The sequence below is a fragment of the Capra hircus genome, chromosome 13, assembly GCF_001704415.2.
Source record: "Capra hircus breed San Clemente chromosome 13, ASM170441v1, whole genome shotgun sequence".
Classification (NCBI taxonomy): Eukaryota; Metazoa; Chordata; class Mammalia; order Artiodactyla; family Bovidae; genus Capra; species Capra hircus.
In genome coordinates, this window is record NC_030820.1 from 6,458,701 (window position 1) to 6,485,173 (window position 26,473).

Here is a 26,473-nt window from a genome sequence, read left to right on the forward strand (position 1 = left end):
TTTCTTAAAATCCCCACCCCCATCCCAGACCAGCCTAGTCTAACTTTGAAAGTCTTGGCTTCCTAGAGTAGAAAACGTCTAGCCATCCTGGAAATGTTTCAAATCTGTTGATGAAACTTGAGCTATGGACACTAATCAGAGAAACTCCATGATCGTGGGAGTTGGGAGTGGGGACTATTCTACAAATTGAAGAAAATAAAGCCCTAGATGCAAAACTGCTAATAACTTGTAACCCACCTATGAGACATCCGGTCACAGAAGCTGATATATGTGAGAATGTACTAACCACCCAACCACTGGAAATTCATAAGACTGGTTTCTAAGGGACCTAATATGGTCACCTGCATTTCCTCCCTTCTTCTTCCCTTTGAGTCAAGCTAATGAAAGAGACCTGGTAGAGGGCAATTTCTCAGGCTGTTCATAGACACACCCACTTTCCATATTATCTTAAGGACTTTTCATGATGCAACTGTTATAGACAAGCCCCTAAAACATCAGATGTGGGGAAGACCTAAGTGGAGGAAGACAGCACAGTGACTCACCATGAAAATCTACTCATTCACTTCTGGGTGATGGGACCAGGACACTGGTGTCCCCTGACCTCTGGGCAGGAAAGTCTCATGGAGAAGGTTACCCAGCTGACAAAGTCTGGGAACCCGCCATCCTCGCTGGAGGCCTTCCTCAGGCATCAGTGTTCCCAGACTGATGCTCCCTGCCTGGTGGGCTGGTGGCCCTGGCATCACAAGGCTTCTTGACATTTTTGGCTCTGCCATCCCCTCCTCTAGCCTCAGTCTTGGCTTCTTTTTCCATCAAAAGGCAGCATGCAACTCAGCAAGCGCCTGTTATGTGTCAATACTGCCACAGGCACCGTGGTTGCCAAGACAAACGTCCCACACCCAGTATCTGCCCTCCAAGGGCTCTTCCTATAATGAGACGGCCCCATGAACATCCCCAGTGAAACCTACTAAGTGCTATAATCATTCTGTGATAAGGCTCATGCAATCTCAGGGGAGAAAATGACCAAGTTTGTCTAGGGAAGCTGAGATGACATCTGAGAAAAGATGTTATGTTAGGTAGGTCTCAAAGAGTGACTCAGAGCTGCAGAAACTCATTCTAGGTGGAGGAAAGAGCACTCCCAAAGTCAAGGATGCCTGAAACAGCACGTCTCCCAGTCCCTCCAGCCAGGAGAGATTGCCAGAGGCCATCCAGCTGTTTAGTGGAAGTGCTGGCATCAAAACCAGTTCCCTCATGGCCAAGCTGGGGGTCATCTCATTACCTGTTCTTGGAGTGGCTCCCTTTAGGATGCAGTCTCTGCTAGGTAAAAACAAGTCTGACATATGTGCCCACATTTTATCTTTAAATTTCAGTTTCTTTTTTTCACACTATATCTTGAATAATAAAGTTTTCAATTACAATTTAAATTTCTAACTATTCACCACCTCCAAATCTTGAGTGAAATTGACTCTGCTAGAATGTTTGTTTTCCAAACAATGTTTTCAGACAGTTTGGAGGATAAATGAATTCAGATTTGAGAAAAAGGCTACCAGCTAGCTGTTGTGACCTCTCAGGAAGAGCAAAGATGGGTCATCAGATATTCTTTTTAATGTTAAAGGCAAAATAAAATTTTCAGCTCACCATACAATGCTTTCTAAAGTTTAATACTTCATCAGTTTAACTCAATAAGCAGGCTGATTTACCAATTTAGATAAAATTCTGACATCACACTCTGTATAGTCAAATGTGTTAATAGAAGCATGATTATAATAGTCCTGAATATGCTAACAGTATTCCTTTAACTTAAATCTGAGTTAAGTCTGCTCCTATGTTCTATGAATATAAATTACAGCATTTCTCAGGTTGTACATTTTTTATTCTGTTAAGTGTATCACTTAGAGAAACGAAAATAAAATGCAAGACATGTGTAATTTAAATTTTTTTAGTAGCTGCCTTTGCAAAAGTTTAAAAAAATCAGGCAAACTTAATTTCATAATACATTTTATTTGACTCAATATATCCCAAATATTACCATTTAAAAATGTAATCAATAAGTAAAATATTAATAAACTATACTATATGTTGTTGTATATTGATTATCATTGTATATTAATAAACTATACTATATTTTTATTGCCTTTATACTATCTTCAAAAAATAATGGATATTACACCCTTCCATATGTGCTCAGTTGCTTCCATCGTGTCTGACTCTGCAACCCCATAAACTGTAGCTGCCAGGATCCTCTGTCCATGAGGATCCTCCAGACAAGAATAATGGAGCGGGTTGCCATTTCTTTCTCCAGGGTATCTTCCCAGCCCAGGAATTGAACCCGCGTCTCTTATGCCTTCGGCATTAGCAGGCAGATTCTTTTACCCTTCCAGCACATGTCAATCCAGACACTAAATTTTCATTGGTTTAAGTGAAATAAATGTCGAATAATCTGACTAAAACAGTAAAATTGTGTTTAGTAGAGAATATTTTCCAGAGCTTGAGTTTTAACGTTTTATTAACTGAAATTAAATAAAATGTAACACTCAGCATTGCACCGGCCACGCGTAGCTGGTGGCTGCAGTGCTGGGCAGTACAGATGTAGAGCTTAGAGATGGCAGGCGTAGGACTGTGGGAGCGTTGACGCTCTCCGCGAGGCCTGAGAGCCTGTACGTGACATGGGGAGAGGGGGATGCTAGAAGCTCCATACTCTGCGCCAGTGGCTGGATCAACGCATATTCCCTCCAGCAGTGTAGGAGGCTTCCCTTCTCTCCACACCCTCTCCAGCATTTCTTGTTTGTAGATTTTTTGGTGGTGGTTAATCTGGGGTGGGGGCTTCCTACGTGGCGTTAGTGGTGAAGAGCTCATCTGCCAACGCACAACACAGAGGAGATGCAGGTTCATCCTTGGTTCGGGAAGATCCCCTGAAGAAGAGTGTGGCAACCCGCTCCAGTATTCTTGCCTGGAGAACCCCATGGACAGAGGAGCCTGGTGGGCTACAGTCCGTGGGGTCACAAAGAGTCAGACATGACTGAAGCGACTTGGCGCGCGCGCGCACACACACACACACACACACACACACACGCATACTCTGGGTGTGCGGTGGCACCTTCCTGTAGCTTTTTATAGAATTGTATTTACTGATTTATTTTTGGCTGTGCTGGGTCCTTGTTGCTGCGCAGACTCCTCTCTAGTTGCGGTGCATGGCCTTTTCATTGTGGTGGTTCCTCGTTGCAGAACACAGGCTCTAGGGTGCTTGGGCTCAGTAGCTGAAGCACGTGGGCTCGGCAGTTTTGCCTACCCGGCTCTAGAGAACAGATTCAATAGTTGCGGCACATAGGTTCAGTTGCTGCACAGCATGTGGGTCTTCCGAAATCAGGGCTCAAAACCATGTCTCCTTTGTTGGCAGCGGGATTCCTTACCAGTAAGCCACCACTGAGCTACAATGAAGGAAGCCCTCATTGTAGTTTTGATTTGCATTTTTCTAATAGTGATGTTGAGCAGCTTTTCATGTGCCTCGTGGCCATCGGGAATCTAGAAAAAATAGTACAGGTGAACCTATCTGCAAAGCAAAAACAGAGACATAGACACAGAGAACAAAAGTATGAAGGCTAAGAGGGAAAGGGAGGAGCAATCATTTGAGAGATTCGGATTGACATGTATTCACTGCTATGTATAAAATATATAACTAATGAGAACCTATTGCAGAGAGCAGGGGGGAAAATAGCAAAAAAGAAATCATAATAAAAAAGAAGTGGTCAGAGAGTAAGCTTTTAAAGGTGGTAGAGTCGTAAACATGTGAACTTTGGAGTTAGACTTGACTGTCTCTGTTGATTTTTATCTGTTACGGCTTCCCACTTCGGTTTTCTTATCTGTAAAGTAATAATATCTGCATTATCGGGTCGTTAAAATTAAATGAGGTAACTTAAATAGTGGGCTGTGAAATCTGGCACATTCCAAAGGTTCAATAAATTATAGCTTGATTGCATGTATGAAAGTCATGAATTCTGCATTAAGAGTGGGGAATCTCTGAGGGAGTTAGAATTTAATTATTCGTGGGGTGTAGGGCCGGAGGAAAGAGGAATTGTGGCATTTTTTATAAATTTTATTACATGATAAAAACATACATATATATAGAAAATTGCACCAATCATAAGTATAAAGTTCAGTGGATTGTCACAAAACAAACATACCCATGTAACCAGCACCAAGATCTAGAAACAAAACGTCTAGACCATCTCAAACTCTTTGCATGCTTCCAACAAAAGCAACCACTTTTCTGACTTTTAGAACTTCTTTGGTGGCTCAGTGGTAAAGAATCCGCCTGCCAGGGCAGATGCGGGGTTTCATCCCTGGGTTGGGAGGATCCCCTGGAGAAGGAAGTGGTAACCTACTCCAGTATTCTTGCCTGGGAAATCCCATGGACAGCCTGGCGGGCTGTGGTCCATGGAGTCAGACAAGGCTTAGCAAGCAACTAAACAACAACAGCAAATACCTGACTCCTAACACTGGTACTATCGGTTGTTTTTGTCTGTTTGTAAACTATAAATTGATTCATACCATATGTGTGTATACATATCTGACTTTTTTCAGTCAACCGCATATTTGTGATGTGTTCCATGTTGTTGCATGGGACATGAGTTTGTTTTTTCTCATCGCTGTGCTGAATTCTACTATATAAATACCCCCCACAGTGTATTGATCCATTCTACAGTGTATGAGTATTTGAATTGCTTCTGTAATGGGTCTACGGCCAATAGACCTGCTATAAACACTGTTATATTTGTCTTTTGGTGATTAAGCGTTGGAATTCTAGTTTTCAATCTTCAGCTTGTTGAGAACAGAAGACTCATCCACCCTATCATTTCATGTGCAGGAACCTTGGATAAGCACAAAGAGCTGGAGGACCTTGTGGCTAAGTTCCTGAACGTAGAAGCTGCTATGGTATTTGGGATGGGATTTGCAACAAACTCAATGAATATCCCTGCACTCGTTGGAAAGGTGAGGCTTTGTTAACATAATTGTCTTCTGCTGTGTTATTCCTGAGACAATCTGAGTAAATCCTCTGTTAGACATACAGCTGAGAAGTTTCTTTTCTTAGGACTGGATGTTCAACTTTTTGAATATAGGTACTATTACCAACCAGGGTCCTTTCCTAATCAATAGAAATTGATGAGACCAGACAAGAGGTTAAGGCAAGGCTTTAAGGGGGCCCCAGGAGCAAAAATAAGTAAGAGGTTCCCTTACTTGCTCACTCCCTGAAGGGGGACAATCTGGTTTCTTACCTGGGGTGAGGATAGAGGCGGGTCCAGAGGTCAGGCTGAAGGGATGGCTTGGGTGGTCTGCCCACTGCTCTGGTGATGTTATGTGCAGGGACCATGTGCAGTACCCTGTTTTTGCTCCCAGCACCCTGCTTTTTCTGCTGGCTCTTCAGAAGTGGCAGTTGGGTTTTGTATTTTGTTGTCCATAATTTGCAGTGTATGCATACAGCTATTTTTCAGTCCCACAAAAATAGTTTCTTTGTACTTTGTTGCTCAAGACCACAGAGAGGTTTGTCTAGGTGCAAGCTCTGCAGCAAAGGGTCCCAGGTCCAGGTCCCAGCCTGTGTCAGTACCAGCTGAGTCCAGCAAATTTCTTCATCATGATATTCCAGTTGTAGAATCTCAGCCCTAGATGTGAGTCAAATTTCTCTTCAGTGATAGTTTAGCAAGATCAATTAAGTTTCTAAGCTCCTGAGTCATTATGTTCAATGTAGCAAATGATTGTTAAGCATTTATTTTGAAAAAACATTTTGCTTGTGTAATTCACTTTTTTATTCACTCAGTCACTTATTGAGAATCTGCTGTGTCCTCCAATGAGGCAAAATGTAGGGCATACAAAGATGTATAAGACCTTTGTCCTGTAAATTCAGGTAGTTTACAGTTTAATGGGGCATAGTGTCCAACTATGCCATCATATGAACCATAGCCCGCCAGGCTCCTCTGTCCATGGGTTTCTCCAAGCAAGAATACTGGAGTGGGTTGCCCTCCTCCAGAGGATCTTCCCAATCCAGGGATCAAACTCTCATCTCTTATGTCCCCTGTATTGGCAGGTGGGTTATTTACTACTAGTGCCACCTTAGGATGAATATTACAGAAAAGGTGTGCCCATAAATGGGGAGGGGCAAAATAATTCTTTAAAGAAAGGCTGGGATGCCTATGCAAAGAAGGTGACATGAGAACAGAATCTGGTACTTATCTGTAGAGATAAGCTATTTCCTTAAGAGAAGGAAATGAAAGTATCATGTATAAAGCACTGAAGTTTAAAAGAATTAGAACAGAAGAGAATGATTGAAGAAGAAATCAGAATGAAGACAGGTATCAAATTGTGAAGAACTTTGCAGCATAAAGGGTGCTAGAGTTTTGGAAATTCTTCTGGAGAAAAATGGAGAGTTGGTTGCCTCATTTTCAGTAAGCAAGTGCCATAATCAGATTTCTGTTTATAAAAATCTGACTGATGGCAACTAATGTAATGTAATATATAACCTTTGATTGGATTCTGCATTGAAAAAACAAAAAAGAAGGAAATGAAACTTCTACAAAAGTCATCAAGACATATTTAGGACTGTTGGCAAAGTTTGACTTTGAATTATATATTAAGTGATGACTCCTTGTCACCCCATGGACAGTAGCCCATAGGATCCTCTGTCCAGCCCATAGGACTGGAGTGAGTAGCCATTCCCTTCTGCAAGAGATCTTCCGAACCTAGTAATTGAACCCCTATCTCTTGCACTGCAGGCAGATTCTTTACCATTTGAGCCACCAGGGAAGCCCATTCTATGTAATAGCATTGTATTAATGTTTAATTATGATCACTGAATCGTGATCATGTAGGAGAATGTCCTTTTTCCTAGTAGATACATGCTAAAGAATTTGAGAGTGAGAAATGATGATTTACAACTCTCATATGTTCACCAAAAAATTACAAATACACAATGTCTGGAGAATGGAGATGTGAGAATTTTGCTCCCTTTGGCCTTGAAAATTTAAAATGTATAGTGTGGAATTTCTATATAATGAAGAACTCAAAGATTCTGGATGGCCACAAAGGAAAAATGCTTTCTTATTTTTTTGCAGGTCCCTGCATTTAAAATATGGTTGGGCAATTTCATAATTTAGAAATCTTTAAATTAATAAAGAAAATAGTTTATAAACATTAATTGATAAGCAGTAAATTAGACTGACCTTCTCTCCATGCCTCAGACTGAATTGCCATCCATACTTTTCCAGATGCAGTTTTTAACTGTAAAGCAGAGATGCTTCTGTCTACGTGGATGTTACTATAATGTGGAATGGGAATCATAAAAGAAGAGCTTGAAATGTCTTGCAGGGAAAAAAAAAAAAATGAACGAACAACCCTGCCTTCTAGTCTCAGTGCTTCAAAACCATTTCAAATAATCCAGCAGGAACTAGAAAATCCCAGAAAATCCACGCCCCACCCAAAAGTATATTCATTTTCCTGCCAACCATCAATCCTGTAGCATAAAAATAATTCAAAAAGATGTTATTCCCTTAAGAGGATCACCATCTCCATCAGCTAATTGCTCTTGAGGATCTTATCCATGCAAACATATAAATACCCATTTAAACTCTCGGCCTTTTAAATTAAAGAGGGCTGTGGGAATCCATGTTACAGGTCTTGAAGTGAGGTCCTATCCCCACGTGTCTCTCCCCCTTTATTTTATTTATTGGCCTGTGTTCCATGTCTTGTTTTCTACACAGGGATGCCTCATTTTAAGCGACGAGTTAAACCACGCATCCCTAGTGCTTGGGGCCCGACTCTCAGGCGCGACCATAAGGATCTTCAAACACAACAGTGAGTATCAACGATTTTATCCAAGAGGTACCACTTGCTCCTAGACAAAAGTAAAGATTATTGATGCAGCTTTGTCCTTGCTCTTCAAACTGGGAGCTTAGCTAATGAAACACGGTTATGTTTATATTCACAACTGGCTTGTTAACCTCCGGTGACCTGGAACAAATGGTTGAACTGCATCAAGCACCCAGATTGCTAAGTGTAACCCAAACATATTAGTGTCACTGTCATTAGTGGTCTTACAAAGCAGCTGCTGAAGCTATGGCAGAGCTCTTAGAGTGCGTACAATTATCAGAAGTGTAAAACTGCCTCCTTTTTGGTAACTCTGCCTTGGAGAAGTTTGGAGACTTAAGTTTTGTTTTTTTTTAGTTTAGTTTTTTTAATCAAAGTATAGTTGATTTATAATGTTATATAAATTTATCATTTATATTGTTGATTTCTGCTGTACAGCAAAGTAACTCAGAAATGACTCAGTGGTAAAGAATACTTCTGCCAGTGCAGGAGACACAGAAGTCTTGGGTTCAATCCCCGGGTTGGGAAGATCCCCTGGAGGAGGAACTGGAAACCACTTCAGTAGTCCTGCTTGGGAAAATCCCAGGGACAGAGGAGCCTGGTGGGCTGCAGTCCGTGGGGTTGCAAAGAGTCACACATGACTGAGCATCCATACAGTCATGCTTATGGTTTACCTCGGGGTACTGAGTATAGTCCTATACAGTTGGACCTTGCTGTTTATCCATTCTCTGTGTGACAGTCTGCATCTACTGAAGTTCCAGTTCTTCCCTCCCCCATCCACCCTCTGTGGGTCTATCTCTGTTTCATAGATAGATTCATTTGCATCATACTTTACTTTATTTTTTACTGAGTATTGTTGATTTACAATGGTGTGCCAATCTGCTATACAGCAACATGACTCAGTTATACACAGGTATACTTTTTTAAATATTCTTTTCCATCATGGTTTATCACAGGATATTGAATATAGTTCCTTGTGCTGTACGCTAGGACCTTGTTGTTATCCATTCTAAATGTAATAGTCTTCCTTGGAGATTCTGTAAGGATGAAGACGATAGGTAGACAGGGCGATAAAACTGATGGGATGTGTTAACAGCTACCACAAGTGTGCTCTACAGCACGTGCTGTGCTGCACTTAGTTGCTTAGTAGTGTCCAGCTCTTTGCAACCTCATCAGCTGTAGCCCGCCAGGCTCCTCTGTCCATGGGATTCTCCAGGCAAGAATACTAGAGTGCGTTGCCATGCCCTCCTCCAGGGGATCTTCTCAACCCAGGGACTGAACCCAGGTCTCCAGCACTGCAGGCAGACTTTTTACCATATGAGCCACCAGGGAAGCCCAAGAATACTGGAGTGGGTAGCCTATCCCTTCTCCAGGGGATCTTCCTGGCTGAGTAATCGAACCAGGGTCTCCTGCCTTGCAGGCAGATTCTCTACCCGCTGAGCTACCAGGAAAGCCCAGTATACAACATACATAAATTTACAACCATTGATTTTTGTTTTTCCTAAGTATAGGCTTTGACCCAAACAGTTGTGTTCTTGTTTTATAGCCTACTATAATGTGGTCCTAGGCAAATTACTTAACCTTCTTAGATTGTTATTTACTACTTCCAAAAATAACTTCTATTATGATGCCTGATTCATAGTATGAAACTAATCTCTATTATGATGCCTGATTCACAATATGTTTGAAAAGGAATATAAAATGCCTGGTAATAGAAGCTACTGAATTGTTTATACCTGTGGTGTTATTAGATGAATTTAAGTAAAAGGTACCTGGGTATTCTTTGTAATATTCTTATTCTTGCAAATATTTTGTGAAGTTTGAAATTATCTTCAAACAAAATTGTAATTTTTAGTCCTTTGCCAAAATTACAATGGAAGAATTTCAATTTATCTTTCAATTTTACAAAGTTCTTAAAACATTCAGTAACTTTTTCTTCATACTCTCTCTCTTTGGGCCCAAGAAAATAGATAACAATTCTCATTTATATCTTTTAATAAATGCTTACTGTGGTTATTTTATATAAGCAACTAGCATTTACTGAGAATTTACACTGCACCAGATGCTGAGTTGATGATCTTTCCTTATGTACTTATTTAACCCTGTGGACAGCCCCATGAGGTCAGTACTAGTTTACAGATGAGTAGATTCAGGCTCCACAACAGGTTGCTTAATATTGTCTAAGATCAGTGCTGCACTCAATATGTCAGCAAATTGGAAAACTCAGCAGTGGCCACAGGACTGGAAAAGGTCAGTTTTCATTCCAATCCCAAAGAAAGGCAATGCCAAAGAATGTTCAAACTACCACACAATTGTACTCATCTCACACGCTAGCAAAGTAATGCTCAAAATTCTCCAAGCCAGGCTTCAACAGTACGTGAACTGTGAATTTCCAGACGTTCAAGCTGGATTTAGAAAAGGCAGAGGAACCAGAGATCAAATTGCCAACATCCATTGGATCATCAAAAAAGCAAGAGATTTCCAGATAAACATCTACTTTTGCTTTATTGACTATGCCAAAGCCTTTGACTGTGTGGATCACAACAAACTGTGGGAAATTCTTAAAGAGATGGGAATACCAGACCACCTGACCTGCCTCCTGAGAAATCTGTATGCAGATCAAGAAGCAACAGTTAGAACTCGACATGGAACAGCAGACTGGTTCCAAATCGGGAAAGGAGTATGTCAAAGCTATATTGCAGAGTACATCATGAGAAATGCTGGGCTGGATGAAGAACAAGCTGGAATCAAGATTGCCAGGAGAAATATCAATAACCTCAGATACACAGATGACACCATCCTTATGGCAGAAAGCAAAGAACTAAAGAGCCTTTTAATGAAAATGAAAGAAAAGAGTGAAAACATTGGCTTGAAACTCAACATTCAGAAAACTAAGATCATGGCATCCAGTCCCATTACGTCATGGCAAATAGATGGGGAAACAATGGAAACAGTGACAGACTTTATTTTGGGGGGCTCCAAAATCACTGCAGACGGTAACTGCACCCATGAAATTAAAAGACGCTTTTCCTTGAAGAAGAGTTATGACCAACCTAGACAGCATATTAAAAAGCAAAGACATTACTTTGCCAACTAAGGTCCATCTAGTCAAAGCTATGGTTTTTTCCAGTAGTCATGTATGGATGTGAGAATCAGACTATAAAGAAAGCTGAGCGCCAAAGAATTGATACTTAAAAAAATAAAAAGAATTGATACTTATTTTAAACTGTGGTTCTGGAGATGTTTGAGAGTCCTTTGGACTGCAAGGAGATTCAACCAGTCCATCCTAAAGGAAATAGGTCCTGAATAGTCAATGGAAGGACTGATGCTGAAGCTGAAACTCCAATACTTTGACCACCTGATGCAAAGAACTGGCTCATTTGAAAAGACCCTGAGGCTGAGAAAAATTGAAGGCAGGAGGAAAAGGGGACAACAGAGGATGAGATGGTTGGATGGCATCACCGACTCAATGGACATGAGTCTGAGTAAACTCCAGGAGTTGGTGATGGACAGGGAGGCCTGACATGCTGCAGTCCATGGGGCTCACAAAGAGACGGACATGACTGAGCAACTGAACTGAACAAGACCCATTTCAGGCCTTTAGCCTCCAGAACTGTAAGATACCAAATTTGTGCTATTTTAAAGCCATAGATTTGTGCTAATCTCTTACAGTAGAAAACTAATAGACTTTCAGTCTCAGATTTACAAATCACTTGTTCTCACTCACTAATGTGCTCAACCCAACATTTACCCATAAAGAATTCTCCCTGCTGCTGTATTTACATCAGAACACAATCACCTTTGAAAGCAGGTGTCCTTGGAACAACTTCTCATTTGAGATGTTCCAGAAATGAGATGGTATAGGGAGGGAAAAATAATTCAGTTTAGTCACAGGAGGTAAGGCGTCAGTAGCTGCTGGCTGTCTTTATTGCTGGATGAGTTCTTGGATTGCAAAATGTGGGCAGTTACTGTTCACCCTCCATTTCTGCGTGTTCCACATCCACCAGATTCAACTATCCACAGACCGGAAATATTTGAGAAAAAAAACTTCCAGAAAGTCACAAAAAGCAAAACTTTAATTTATCCTGGAATAATCCTAAATACCTCAGTAAACAATGATATTTTAATCCTTTATAGATATAAGTGCTGACTGGAATAAGGTAGAGATTTTTCAAAGAATCTGCTGAAGATATAAAGCTGTCTCCCTGTGTGTATAAGAGGTGTGCCAGCAGGCCAGATAGGAGCTAATAACTTGGGAAATGGAGTTTAAAAGTGGCCACCTTCATGATGTATTTAAAGTGATGAAAGAGAAGAATCTACAACCAATAATAGTCTACAGAGCAATCTCATTCAGATTGGAGGAGAAATCAAAAGCTTTCCAGGCAAGCAAAAGCTGAGAGAATTCAGCACCATCAAACCAGCCTTAGAACAAATGCTAAGGGAACTTCTCTAGGCAGGAAACATAAGAGAAGGAAAGGACCTACACAAAATAAACCCCAAACAATTAAGAAAATGGTAATGGGATCAGACAGGTCAATAATTACCTTAACTGTAAGTGGGTTAAATGTACCGACCAAGAGACAGAGAAAGACTGGGTGGGCGGGGACACGTGCATGCATGCACTTCCACTTACCGCATGGCTCTACCTACCCCCCGAATTGTGTGTGATGGTTTTATACTGCTAGGTGAATCGTATTTCCACTATGGCTTGAAATTGTAATTATCTTTTATTTTTTGTCTGGCTACTGATTGTGAAAACTGATAAACATCTTTTACTATTGTGATTTCGTAGCTATTATTCACTGAATTAGAGAAGGAAATGGCAACCCACTCCAGTATTCTTGCCTAGAGAATCCTGGGGACAGAGGAGCCTGGGGGCTGCCGTCCATAGGGTCGCACAGAGTCAGACTTAATACCATTGTATCATGATTGGTCAACAGAAAATAATAGAATTCTATATCACTAAAACTACTATTTAATAGGAAAAGGAAAAGTCTTCCTCTCTGATCCCTGTCTGATGGGCATGTTCCAAGGCTTTGAGGAAGAAATGGAAGGCTTATGTATCAAAACTGAAGGTGGCTTCAAGAAAAGAGGAAAATGTAGTACTTCAGGAGCAAAAAAAATAAGACTATCGTAAAATATCAGTAACGTCACACAAATAAAATTAATTGTAGCTGAGACAAATGTAAAATCCTACATCTGGGCTGGAAGAGTTTACTGCAGTATGAGAAAGAACTCGATAGTGGTTTGTGTGGGGAAAAGTATTTTTGTTAACTGGGTGACGTGATTGCTGAACAAGAAAGACTGGCCCGTGCAATTCTTTATTGGATAGAGGAAAGGACTGAGCAAATAAATAGGCTGACTCGTTGGAAAAAAGAATGGCCACCTAAACTGGAACGCTCTTAAACATCAGGATTACGGGATATCATACAATTGTATGTGTTCCGCTTTCTTGTATGTGGACTTTGCTCCACCTGTGTCCTCTGCTTTCATTTAAAGGTACTGTCCTGACCTTGGAGGGAGAAGAGGCCCTATTTTTATGTAGATTAATACCAAAGGATGCTTGCTTGTTCTTTAGAGTAATTACTAATTAATCAGAATTCTGGGTCCTTGAATTTTTATATTCTGTATGGGAAAAAGATATACCTGAAGTATAGTTAAGACTATTCAGACCATCATAATAAATGTTGAATCCTATGTGACTGGATTGGACCAATAACTTTGAGCTATTCATCATTTCCCTGCCTGCCTGCTAAGTCGTCTAGGTGGAGTCCAACTCCTTGCCACCCTGTGGACTGTAGCCCACCAGGCTCCTCTGTCCATGGGATTCTCCAGGCAAGAATCCTGGAGTGGGTTGCCATGCCCTCCTCCAGGGGATCTTCCCGACCCAGGGACTGAACCCACATTTCCTGTCTCCTGCATAGGCAGGTGGGATCTTTCACTACTAGTGCCGCCGGGGAAGCCCCCATCATTTCTCTAATCTCCCCAAATCAGAATGAGGAACTGAAAAGGCTAAAAGAAGGAAAGTTCTGAAAGGAAGGCAATCTTCTAAGGAAAAGCAAACAATGCGTAAGTCTATTTTTAGCAGAATCTGTCACCAGGGATTAGCTCTTCCTGGACAGCAGATGTGGACAGTTACTGTCAGCCTTCCACTTCTGCCTGCTCCACAGTCATCAGATTCAGCCAACCGCAGACTGAAATTATTCAGGAAAACATTTTCCAGAAAGTTAAAAACGCAAAACTTGGACTCCCTGGGGGTTTAGTGGTTAGAAATCCGCCTGCCAATGCAGGGGACACAGGTTCAATCCTTGGTCCTGGAAGATCCAACATGCAGAAGAGCAACTAGAGAGTAGCTCCTGCTTGCCACCACTGGAGAAAGTCCATGCACAACAAAGAAGGCCTGGCGAGGCTTAAAAATAAGTAAGTAAACACACAAAATTTTTTAAAAAGCAAAACTTTATCACAAGCTGGCAACTATTTATGCAGGATTTACATTGTAATAGGTATTATAAAGAAAGCTGAGCACCAAAGAATTGATGCTTTTGAACTGTGGCGTTGGAGAAGACTCTTGAGAGTCCCTTGGACTGTAAGAAGATCCAATCAGTCCATCCTAAGGAGATCAGTCCTGAATATTCATTGGAAGGACTGATGTTGAAGCTGAGACTCCAATACTTTGGCCACCTGATGCGAAGAGCTGACTCATTTGAAAAGACCCTAATGCTGGGAAAGATTGAGGGTGAGAGGAGAAGGCAGATGGCATCACCAACTCAATGGACATGAGTCTGAGTAAACTCCGGGAGTTGGTGGTGGACAGGGAGGCCTGGCGTGCTGCAGTCCATGGGGTCACAAAGAGTCGGACCCGACTGAGCGACTGAACTGAACTGAACTGAGGTATTATAAGTAATCCAGAGATGATTTAAATTATATGGGAGGATGTGCATAGATTATACACAACCACTATGTCATTTTATATAACTGACTTAAGCATCTGTAGATTTGTGTGTCCACAGAGGTTCCTGGAACCAGTCCTTTGTGGATACCAAGGGACAACCATGTTGAGATCCCAACAATCATTTATTCAACATTCACTGCTAAGCACTGTATTAAGCCTTTTATATAATCAGCCATTTAAATTTAACAAAAATCCAGATTATATTTCTCTTCACTATTCTCACTTATTAAGGGAGAGCTAGGCTCAAAGTGACTGAATGACCTGGCCAAGGACACACACAACATACGGTGAGAGTCAAAATTCAAACCCAAGTCTGTTGCTCCTGTCTTGGTTCGTTTTCCCCAGGACCAGACCCGAGACGTGATGTGAAGGCTAGTCCTTTCCTGAGGAAGTGATCCCAGGATGCAGGCAGATGAGCAGGGGATGAAGACAGGGAAGGGAGGCAGCCAGGAAGGAGTGTGCTGTCTACCACAACAGACAACCGGGGAGCAAGTCTACCAGGAGGCTCTGGGCACCAGAGTGAGCTGCCTCGGTGTCACCCCACCTGAAGAGTGGGAGCCGCAGGATTTACCCACCAGCTCCCACTTGTTGGTTGGTTGAGGGCTGTCCTAACTCAGGCTGAGTACACTGCTGCAGCCAGAAAGAAATCTCTTGGACAAAGAATAGCCTGTGTTTGCAGTGAGAGGACCCAGGTGTATGGACATCTCTGGATGATACTCTTCTACTCTCACTAAGTCCAGCTACTGCCAGACCCCACGCAGGACCCAGAGAGACATGGGTTCTCATGTGAAAATCAGTCTAGTGTGATGCCTTCTCCTGTTAGCAGCCTGTTAACCCAGAAGCTGAAGTCTGGCCTCTGGCACCATGCTAAGAATATCTCCTTGCACTGTCTACTGTGGGTAGCTCCAGGGAAACAGCCAACACTTAGTTTGCATTTGTGACTCATCAGTGCCATAAAACAGAATCTCCAGCCATTTCACAGCACTGGCCCAGGCATCAGCTCCAACCAGGGCCCCACAGGCTTGGTCTCCTTCATGATTCTGGTCGTGAAGAATCATGACCAGGTCTAAGCACCGTGGGGTACCTGGAGGTCTTTAGTGAACGCGTCCTCTGGGCTGAGTATATCATCACCCTGAGAATTCCAGGACTGCAAATCCTGGGGGAATTTCAACTTTCTGGAAAGGTCAACCTCTGCTTTCAGAGGTCTGTGGAAATCAGAACTGAGTTTTGTTTTCACTTTTTCTGAACCTGCTCACTTTACTGGTAAATGCATGGGATGTAGATTCTAGGATAATGTTTCCTAGACTTTAATGTACAAGGAGGCGCTGTGTGGCGACTTGTTAATATGCAGAGTCCAGACTCAGATCTGGGCAGGGGCCTGAGCATCTGCCTTCCCAACAAGCTCCCAGGTGATGCTGCTGTTCCAGGTGCTGGGCCACACTTGGAGCAGAGAGTCCGTGCATAAGCTCCATACTCGAGTGAGTCACAAAGAGTTTCTTGAGCTGGTCTTGAAGAGGAGAAGCAGTCTTTTCAACTAGGAGAGTTGCATGAGGTCAGAGGAATGGGCAGGCCAAGAATTTGGAGTGGTTTGGGGAAAAAAAAGTCGAGAGGAAGAGCCGGGATTCTTTCTAAAGGCATTTATAGGCCGCAAGGAGGGGGAACAAAGGACGCACTGTCTGCGGGAACACTCGGGGCCCTGCCTCTTCTGAGGGCTCACGAGTGTCATTTGAGTGGAAGGTCAAACCCATAAACGTCACTTAGGTTACTTTACAAGCCACAGCCGTTTAGATCTCCAGGCTCTTGAACTAGATTTTCACTTTAATAAATAAAGCAACTGCCTCTATACCTTTTAACAGTAAGAGTACTGAACCGTTGCTGGAATGAAACTTTCACATACACTCACTCATTTCAACCTCAGCTACACAACAAGGCACCTACCAATTACCCCTTGTTCCAGATGAAGAAAAAAGGCACGCAGTGGTGAGGTGACTTGTTCAGAGACAGAGCTGGAAAGAGGCAGAGATGAGATGTAAATCAAGGAGGTCTGAGTTCAGAGTTCCCCTTTGAAACACAATGAACTTAGACCTCCTTTCCACTCCATGCCTCCCCCGGATGGAAGGCTGATGTACGCAATACGCTGCAGCTTCCATCTCTTATGCAACTCTCCCGGGTCAGAGCAGCTGGGTCAGGCAGAAGCAGGCAGCACTCACTGGGTGCCCTTGGCCGCCCCGCGACCTGAAACACAGCCTCCAGGTGCTGACTCAGGCTCCCACAGTGCTCCCTGAGTCAAGGCTCACCTTCCTGCCTTGATCCCACTCACCCAAGGATCCCACTCAGTCTATTCCCACAGGCCCTTGCCTGAGGATCCGAGACCTCCATGCTGTATCAGGCCCCGAACCTGAGTGCATGGGACACGCTGTCCCTTTATGCAGACTCTGTCTGCTCATCTCATGTCCTCAAGGCCAGACATTTCTGCGATGACCCTCTGCTCCCCCTAGCCACCAGTACACCCTCACACCTCAACCCAACTCCTCTCCTCTCTGCTGCCCTTTGCCCTCTTCCAGGAGCCTCACCTTGCTTCTTTGACTTAAAAAGGCCACGTGATACCTGCCCGCATATTTATAGATCCATCCAGAAGACCTGAGCCAAAGTGTGCATCCAAACTGCTTTGCAAAGGCACCACTTCTCCAGGACATCAGAAATGCCCTCACTGATCTTGCGGAGGAGACGCTATAAATGTGACTTTGAGAAGAACATTTGCTTTGCTTGCCAGAAGTGGCCATTATGGTCATGTTTTCCCCCAAAGGCTACACAAGGGAGCAGTGCCCCCAAAACCGTCTTATAAGTAAGACCAGGGAACTTCCCTGGAGGTCCAGTGGTTAAGACTTCACTTTCCAATGCAGGTGGTGCAGGTTCCATACCTGGTCAGGGAGTTAAGACCCACATGCCCTGGGGATCTTAACCAGAACTTAAAACAGAAGCAATACTGTGACACATTGAATAAAGAGTTTAAAAATGGTCCACACACACACACACACACACACACACACACGCACGCACATAAAGTCTCTAAAAAAAAAAGTAAGGATGATTTGTCATCAGTCACAGTTGCTTTAAGTATCTGTTGCTTAATAGTTCACATTTGGGCTCAATATTGGATGAAGCCACTGAGTGTCTCTGAAGGCACCCAAGGACGTGGGGTGGGGGGTGAGGGGATGAGTGGGCAGAAGAATTAGAAAGAGGAGCAAGTAGCAATTCTTCATCATCCAACCATCTTTTCACTTAAGAAGCAGCTATTGAGCTGCTGAGTATCTTGTCTGTAGGCATGAAAAGATTTGGGCAAGCAGCCCACAGAGCAGGGAGCCAGAGGATGTATCTAAACGCAGCTGCAGGCAGGTTTCCTGGAGCTCTGAGGGGTGGAGGTGAATTGCCAGCATGCTGGGCAGTGCCTGGGAAGCGCAGCCTGCCATGTGGCCCCCACCACGGGCCCTGGATGGGCGAGCAGGGCAGGGCAGTGAGGGATGGCTGGGGACAAAGTTCTCTTGTCTCAACAAAAGCTCAGTTGCACAAGAGATGAGGAAAGAGGCAGCCGTGGCAGGAGAAACCGTGTCAGCACTGTACAAGGGAGTTAAAAAGAGGCCAGGGACCCAGTTCTAATCTCTAGGAAGAGGCTCTTTGAATTACACTGAACCTCCCTTCTGAGATGATTGCGGCTTCTTTGTAATTGTCTTTGACTTGGGCTCTCTTCTCAACGTCTGTGCAGATCCCAGAAGCTTGCTGATAGTATCAGGGCTTTGAATTCAAATACAGGTGCAGGAACTGATGCAGACAGTCATTGCCACCTAAGGCTGATTGGAGCTTTGGGCACAAAGATGGGCTCTTCCTGGGATTTAGTAATTGCTTAACTGGTGACAGACTAGGGCAGCTTTGAGCCAGAATGTAACCCCCAGGCTGCATCTCATCGCCCGCCATGCCAGCTCCCTTCTCTCATCCTGTCACAAACCAAAGGAACCCGTCTTGATGAGCCCGATTTGGTGGTGAATAACATCTAAGGCATTGTTGTTACTCAACTTTGTGACGATTGCAAGTCCTCAGTGTGTCATTATGACTTTGTAACAACACGGTAAAATAGCACTGTGTGGGTGCACCTGGATGGCGTCAAATGTACTCTTTTGATTTCCCTAACTCAAGTTTTTTTTATACTCTGACCAGAAACTGATTTTTGTTTAGGCTGAATCTTTTTTTTTTTTTTTTGGTTTGTTTTGGGTTTTATTGGTTTGACAAACTTCTGACTTTAGTTTGCTTATCTGAAAAAAGCCAAAACCTAATTGTTCTTGCCTACTTCTCAGAGGTGTCATAGGGATTAACATAATGTGAGTATAAGTACTTTAATAAGTATTACTATTCGAAAATCCCTTGCAGATGTTAGCACATGATTTGCTGAAACAGTAGACTCTCGAAAGGCCTGTAGAACATAAGCCGCAATGCCCTGTTCCCCCAGGTCTGCAACCCACACGGTAGGATTACACAGTAAGAACCTGAGAATCAGAACGTTACCGTGTTACCAGATGTTACCGTGGGCCCAGAATCCTACAGTGAGTGAGGTCATACCTCTCTGTGTCTAGCCTCAATGATTCTGTAAAGAGGTTAGCTGGTTTATCCCCCAAGGGGGAAACATGACTGACTGATTCTCCCTTTGCGTGAGGATCCCAGTGGGTGGACACCAGGGGTCTTCTCAAGTTCCGTTAAAAACTTCTCCCCAAAGAGCTGTCCATTCATGACAAGCACGATGAGTTCCCTGCCATCTGCAAAATGCAGCAAACACATCAATGGCATTTGCGGGCTGTCTGATATTAGAAGAATGGATGGAAATGTCTCTTTCCCTTAGCGGTGTTGACTTAAACTCCCAAACTCAGCCTCTAAGATGTATGTGACTTTTTTGACTGCATGAAGAGTATGATAATCTAGGCATGTGCAGATTTTTCAAAAGCTTAGAATATCGATTTTTTTTAAATTACAAATATAGAGTGTGATAAACTTTGATGTTCGTCTACAGTGGTGATATCTCCACTAAGAGAATAGTCATCATTCTATCCTCCTCCAGAAGTTTGCCCCTTTGCAGTCTCCCATCTCTTCCCTAGGCAACTAACTACTGGGAGAATATTGATTTTTAAATGACTTACAATTTAGTTCACTTGGGTTTTCTTTTATTATTGGAACCACACTCATCATGCATTATTTCTGTATAAACACTTGTAAATTCCAAGTCCCAGGAGGAAAAACCCTTTAAACAGTTCTGCTTAGACTCATCATCTCTTTATTCTTTGAATCATCATTTCTTTATTCTCTCCCAAGACTAACAGGCCTTCATCAGATTACAGAAAAGGGAGCTGGTTTCTCCAAACACAAGGGTTCCTTCAACACTTTAGGAGCCCAGCTGAAAGCAAAATGTCAATAAAGGTGAAGGGCTGCTATCCCTGAAATTCTCAAAGCTGCTTTTTGTTTCCTTGGCTGCCCTCTAGTGGTCAATGATGCAGAAACATAGGTCATGACTCAGAAGATCCATCTGCCTGTCTTTAAAACAAAAGCTAAAAAGACAGTTATTTAAAGAAATACTACTTCAAGCATGAGGAAACTGTCCTCACTTATAATTCATATTTAGATTCCAAAGTGTCATTCCCTTTCATGTTTCCTGGTCTACAATCCTTTCCATGAAAAGATAAGGAATTCAACTATTACATATCAAATTAGCTCTAACACTGAGCATTAGGCCTAGGCTAAAAGGATGAATAAGATAAGGTCCCTGCCTCCCCTGGAGGATAGACATGAACTCAAATAATGAGCAATGTGATGAGTGCTTAAAAACAGAGTAGACGAGTCTGTCTCTGTTTTATGGATAAGTTCATTTCTGTTGCTTTTTAGATTCCACACATAAGTGACGTCATACGGCACTTGTCTTTCTCTGTCTGACCTACTTCACTTAATATGCTCATCTCTACATCCATCCACGTTGCTGCAAATGGCATTATTACAGCTGAGTAGTATCCCATTGTGTATATTTACTACATCATCTTAAACAACAAAGTCCTGCTGTAGAGCATAGGAGACTATGTTCAATAGCCTGTGATAAACCATGACGGAAAAGATTATAAAAAGGAATGCATAAATGTATAACCGAATCACTTTGCTGTAGAGCAGAAGTTTCTACAACATTGCAAACCAACTATACTTCAGTAAAAACAAAAATTTTTAAAAACAAAATAGACACGCACAGACACAAAATATATGTATGTGTGTATATAAATCATTAAGGACACGAAGGAAGAAAGAAGGTCTGCTGTATCGGCCAAAAGAGCTCTAGTGGGGTCTTGCATGATGGGTGGAAGTTCTCCAGACAGACCAGAGAGGGGAAGTGTGTAAGACAGATGAGAGGCTGTGTGTTGAAGAATACTGAGAAATAATATCAGGAAGATAGCCAGGAGCTCAGTCAGGAAGGGCCTTTGGAGGCTGCGCTCATTAGCTATTCCTGCAACAAACAGCCTCGAACCCTCAGTAGCACCCAGTAAATATCCCTGATTTTTCCCGCATGACTGAAGGTGGGTTGGGCTAACTGTCCTATTTATCTCGCAGCTTCTCTTGGGCCCCTCCTAGGACCAGCTGGGCTAGCCCTGGGGGTGTTCTTTTCCTGTTACTGGCAGAAGCACAAGAGGAAAAGCAGAAACATGGAAGGTCTCTTAAGGCCATACTCAGAACTCACCTGCTCTCTCTTTCCTGGATTCTATTAGCCAAAGCAAGTCATTGGCTGAACCCAAGTCAGAGGCGGGAAAACATCCTCCACGTCTTTAGTGGGAGGGCTGTGAGCTCACATGTCAAAGGACTTGAATGTGCAGAGGGTAGGAATTAGGGCCAATAATGGCACCTGCCGCAAGTTCTACCTTGGAAATGCTGGGTTTGAGGTACTCGTGCATTTTTCTAAAATGTGGTTGGAAAACGTAGCTCAAATACAGATCTGCTGTATAGGAATGGAATCTAGATGAGAGTGAATACATGTATGTGTATGCTTGATTCCTTTTGCTATACAGCAGAAACTAACACAGCATTGTAAGTCAACTGTACTTCAGTTAAAAAGTTAATTTAAAAATGTTAAAATCAAAGTAGAGAATTCTCATTGAAAAAAAAAAATAGAGGTCTGGCTTTGAGTGATGGATCCAGAAGTCTCAAGACCCCACTCGCCAGACTTGTGGACCCCCTCCCATGCCAACTGGTCCAGAATCTCTAGGGGTGAGACTGGGGACGTGCATGTCAACTCGGTCCCCAGACGACGCTTCATGTTGTCTGAAGTCTGAGCCCCACTGGTAGATAAATGACATAAAATGACACTGCCTTAAAGTTTTGAAGCAAACCTGGGACTGCTTTACCCCAGAATGTGGCCTCCGCGCCGCACCCATTCACCCACCTCCCAAAGCTTAGGCAGTGAGACCCCTGCCGGCCAAACATGCTGCCACTCGAGCAAACCCAGCTCAACTCTCCCAAAATGGTGCCCAAAGGATCGGCTGGTGAGTGTTAGATAATGACATCTCTCCAAGCTAATTTCAACCTGGCAACAAATCTTCAGCCTAGGAAATGCGTTTCGCGCATTTTTTCAGTCTCTAAGAGGCGCCATGGAAGAGCCTGTGAAACTATGTATCAATACCTCCACTAGAGGCTTATTCTCCCTGCTTGGAAACCCAACCTCTCATCTTGTCAGAGTGAAATTTTACTAAGAAATAGACCGCTTTCTCCCCTCCAGTTGTTCTCTGATTCTAGCTTTGCTCTCTGAAAATTCAGGCCCAAGCCTGAGTGTAAAATATTTGACTCCTACTCCATAATTTAAAAAAACAGAAGGAAGAAAAGAAAAACCCTTTCATGACTCCAATTTTTTTGTATTATTTAAAGACATGCAAAGCCTAGAGAAGCTCCTGAGAGATGCAGTCATCTACGGCCAGCCTCGAACCCGCAGAGCTTGGAAAAAGATTCTCATCCTAGTGGAGGGCATCTACAGGTAGGTGAATAACCAGAAACATGTTCACACGCTGAGGTGCACAGCGAGCTGACAAGTGGGGCAAGGCTGACCTCTCCTAGTGAAAGAGACAAATGAATGAGATAGAGGAGAGATGAAGGGACCTGAGCCAAATCCACCAATGTGAATTGTCAGGGGTTGGCTCACCTGACCTGTCCATGACCATATCTACGGTGGAGCACCTCAGAGGCTGGTGTGCTAGAGAAAGTGTCTTCAGAAACGTCCTGACTGACGGTGCTAGCTTGCACTGATTCTTCCCACTACCCTTGGCTGCCCCACAGTTTCAAAGACCTCTGGGACTGGGTTATTCAACTTCAGAACACTCTTTGCCTTTACAACAAAGGCAGGAAAGTAGGTACTGCTGATGGGAGCTCAGCTGCCCCTAATTCAACAGTGCACCCAAACTCTAGCTGCTCCTTGAACTTGGCCAGTTGTTGGCATCAGAACACAAAAGGCCTGCACGTTTTCCTCAAGGTAAGACTAACCCGGAGTGCAATTCTTGATTCAGAGCTGGGAAGAGGAGATGGTTTTTGCATCTGAAGACATGTTCAGTCTTCTCTCAGCTTGTGGGCTGAGCAGACAAAACATCCACAGAGCTGGTCAGAACTGCACTTTCATACTTAGGGGTGCAGTTGAATTTGCTTCATTCTCCAAATTGATGATTGTTACTAAAGTCGAAATTGCCCCAAACTCGGCTTCTGTCAGATGCCCTAATCCATGAGTCAACGAAGTTGCTCATTCCTAAATCAATGCTCAGTCCTAAAGTCGGAAGAATCAAGGGTGATACTTCCTATGACATAATTATGGAAAGATGAACAACATTGCAAGGAAGGGAGTGAGGGCTTAACTTCCCAGCAAGAGGGGATGTGGTTGTGAAGGAAGTCTGAGATCAGAAGCAGCATTTCTTTCCGTTCCCAAGGGCACCACCCGAGCATACCTGTCAGTTTTCAGCTGTCAGAGTCACAACAGAGCGCTGCTGGCCCCAGGTGGGCAGAGGCCAGGGATGGTGCCAACCCCCTAAAGCACAGGGGCGGGCCCTGCAACAGAGAATTATCTGGCTCAACATACCAGCAGTACTGAGGGTGAGAAGCCCTGCTATAGACTCATGTAACCAACTACGGGCCCAGAAGTTGCGACTTTTAGGAAATAATCTCGTTTTGACTCTCAGCTGTCACGACCTCCAGGTTGGGTCTTTCTCCCTGTGAGATCTGTGCCAGAGCTCTTATCTAAACACCTGTCAGTCAGGCCTGGACTGGTGGGAGGGCGGATCAGCTGAGCCAGAGAGATGGGCATCTCCCTGAAGCAGAATAAACAGAACCCAACTGCAAACAAACAGAACTCAGCTCCACTAAAAGGAAGTTGTGTGTTCTAAGTACTTTGATCATGGCTGAATCAGGCAGACAACGGGCATTTCACTGTCAAACAGTTCCATCAGTTACAGAAAGAAACTCCTGGGTAATGGCTACGCTGGGGCTGGGTCCTACCTGGTATCAGCAAAATCAGCAATCAACAAATGCACAGCTGCTTTCCAGAGATGTATAATGGGTGTATGCCTTGTTAACATCCACACAAATCTTCCTTAGAGTTTTCACTCTCAGATCTCTTCTATCTCTGTCTGTGGTTTGCCCCTATGGGCAAAGTCCCCCTACCATAGACAGCTCACATAAATCAATTTTTTCAAAACTCCTAATAAGAGTAGTCAGCCAAATCAGTTTCAAAGTAGGTATCAAGGCAGAAAAAGCTAGATACCAAGTCCTAGAAGTCAATAAACTCCACAACAGCAGGTATAATAATAATAGTAGTAGCAGTGATACTATCACCATCCATAGATCATGAAAGTATTAATATTTATATCAAGAAGACAGGGGAGTCAGGATTTGGAGGGAGGCCTGGACATGGCGCAGATCCTGTGTTGCTGCCTATAGCTTTGTGTCCTTCATAGAATTCCTTTGTAAAAATTAAATGAGATCATACATGCCAGTGCTTGGCAGAAGCCCAGCCCATAGTAAACCCACAACCAAGGGTAGCAGTCCTCATCATTGAATTTATTTTCAGTTGAGGAAGACACAGCTCAGAAAACAACAAGCCATCTGCTTGGCAAAGCTGTCTGACACCTGGAGGATGGGTGTCCGAGGACAAAGTGCGCATTTATCCAGTGCCTATGCATTGCCACATTAAACATTTCATGTGGGCCATCTTAAGTAAGTACCTCCAGTACTCTTGAGGTTATTGTGAGGATGGAGGCATTCAGGTTCCAAGATCTAGAAAACTTGCCCCAGGGAAGGTAACTGAGATAAAGCAGAACTAGGATTCAAACCAGGTGGCTCTGCAGGGATAGAGACCCAATGTAAACAGAAGAGTCTGCCCACGTGCCCGCATCCGATGAAGTAGACGTGGAAAATGCAGAGGCATCCATTCGACCTTCCTCACCAACCCATCTAGGGCTTCATTTCTTCATCTATAAAATAGGGAGTTGAAGCTTGAAGTCTAGAGTTCCACGGTGTGGGGTTCAGAAGTACAATAGTATTGCTTTGGTGTTCTCATATGCATTTTCCTTTGTTTCAAAGTCACACTCTTCTAGTTTTGTGTTTCTGGGAAGCCTAGTAGTCAATTCATGGTGGTCGAGGAGTTTTAAAGTAATTCCAATATACACTAGAGACGGGGAAAGTGAAGAGTGTTAGTCTCTCAGTCACATCCAACTCTTTGCGACCCCATGGACTGCAGTCTGCCAGGCTCCTCTGTCCTGGAATTCTCCAGGCAGGAATAGTGGAGTGGGTATCTGTTCCGTTCTCCAGGGGATCTTCTGACGCAGGGATCTCACCTGGGTCTCCTGCACTGCGGGCAGTTTCTTTACTGCCTGAGCCACCAGGGAAACATTAGAAATGGGAGATGGGTCCAAAATAACCTGGGATATAAACTAGTATAACTGGAACCCAAATTTTTAAAATAAAATTAGTCAAGAAATACTATCTAGTCGTATCCAAAACTACATATATAAACAAATGTTGGAATCTCAGCATGCCATTGTCTCTAAGAATGTAAGCTATTCTCCTGACCCAAATAATGTAAGTTTAAGAACTGAGAACTTCAGTAGTAAAGTCTAAACTGTATCCCTATGGTATAAATGAATAAGGACAAAGGAAAAGAAAACAGTAGTTACTTGATTTTTAATTAACCTCAGCTCCTTTTTTTTTTCTGTCCTCTCTTTCCACCTTCTTTCTTCTCTTGGATTATACTCTGGGCCCACCAAGGAGATTTTTCCACCGTGTAAGTTGGCAAACCAGTGGCTTAATTCCCAGTCATGCCAGTGGGTAATATGGTTTAAACACCAAGGAGAAGGTGGTGAGAGAGAGATTTAAAAAAGGAATCTTGTCACTTAGCTAATACATTATGTAACAGAAAAGATATAAAGAGATTATTCACTGGCTTACTGGTTTAAGAATAATCCAAATCCCTGCACAGAGATTTCAATTAATGAGTGAAATTATTTTTACCTACAGTTGTATTTTAGTTTTTTTTTCCCCCCTTTATTGAAGCCAAAAGAAAACATGACCTTCCACTCAAGAAGAAAATACTGTTCTTGGGTTTGTTTGTTTGTTTGTTTTTCATCA

At 43.0% G+C, this 26,473-nt stretch overlaps 1 protein-coding gene across 1 annotated transcript in view; it reads left to right on the forward strand.

The window, feature by feature from the left end:
• Positions 1–26,473, forward strand: part of SPTLC3 (serine palmitoyltransferase long chain base subunit 3) — a 141,015-nt gene that overhangs the window by 61,431 nt on the left and 53,111 nt on the right. Inside the window, exons 5-7 of the mRNA XM_005687817.3 lie at positions 4,862–4,986; positions 7,746–7,839; positions 22,739–22,844. Coding sequence (XP_005687874.1) covers positions 4,862–4,986; positions 7,746–7,839; positions 22,739–22,844 — 325 coding nt within the window. The remainder of the gene's footprint in view (positions 1–4,861; positions 4,987–7,745; positions 7,840–22,738; positions 22,845–26,473) is intronic.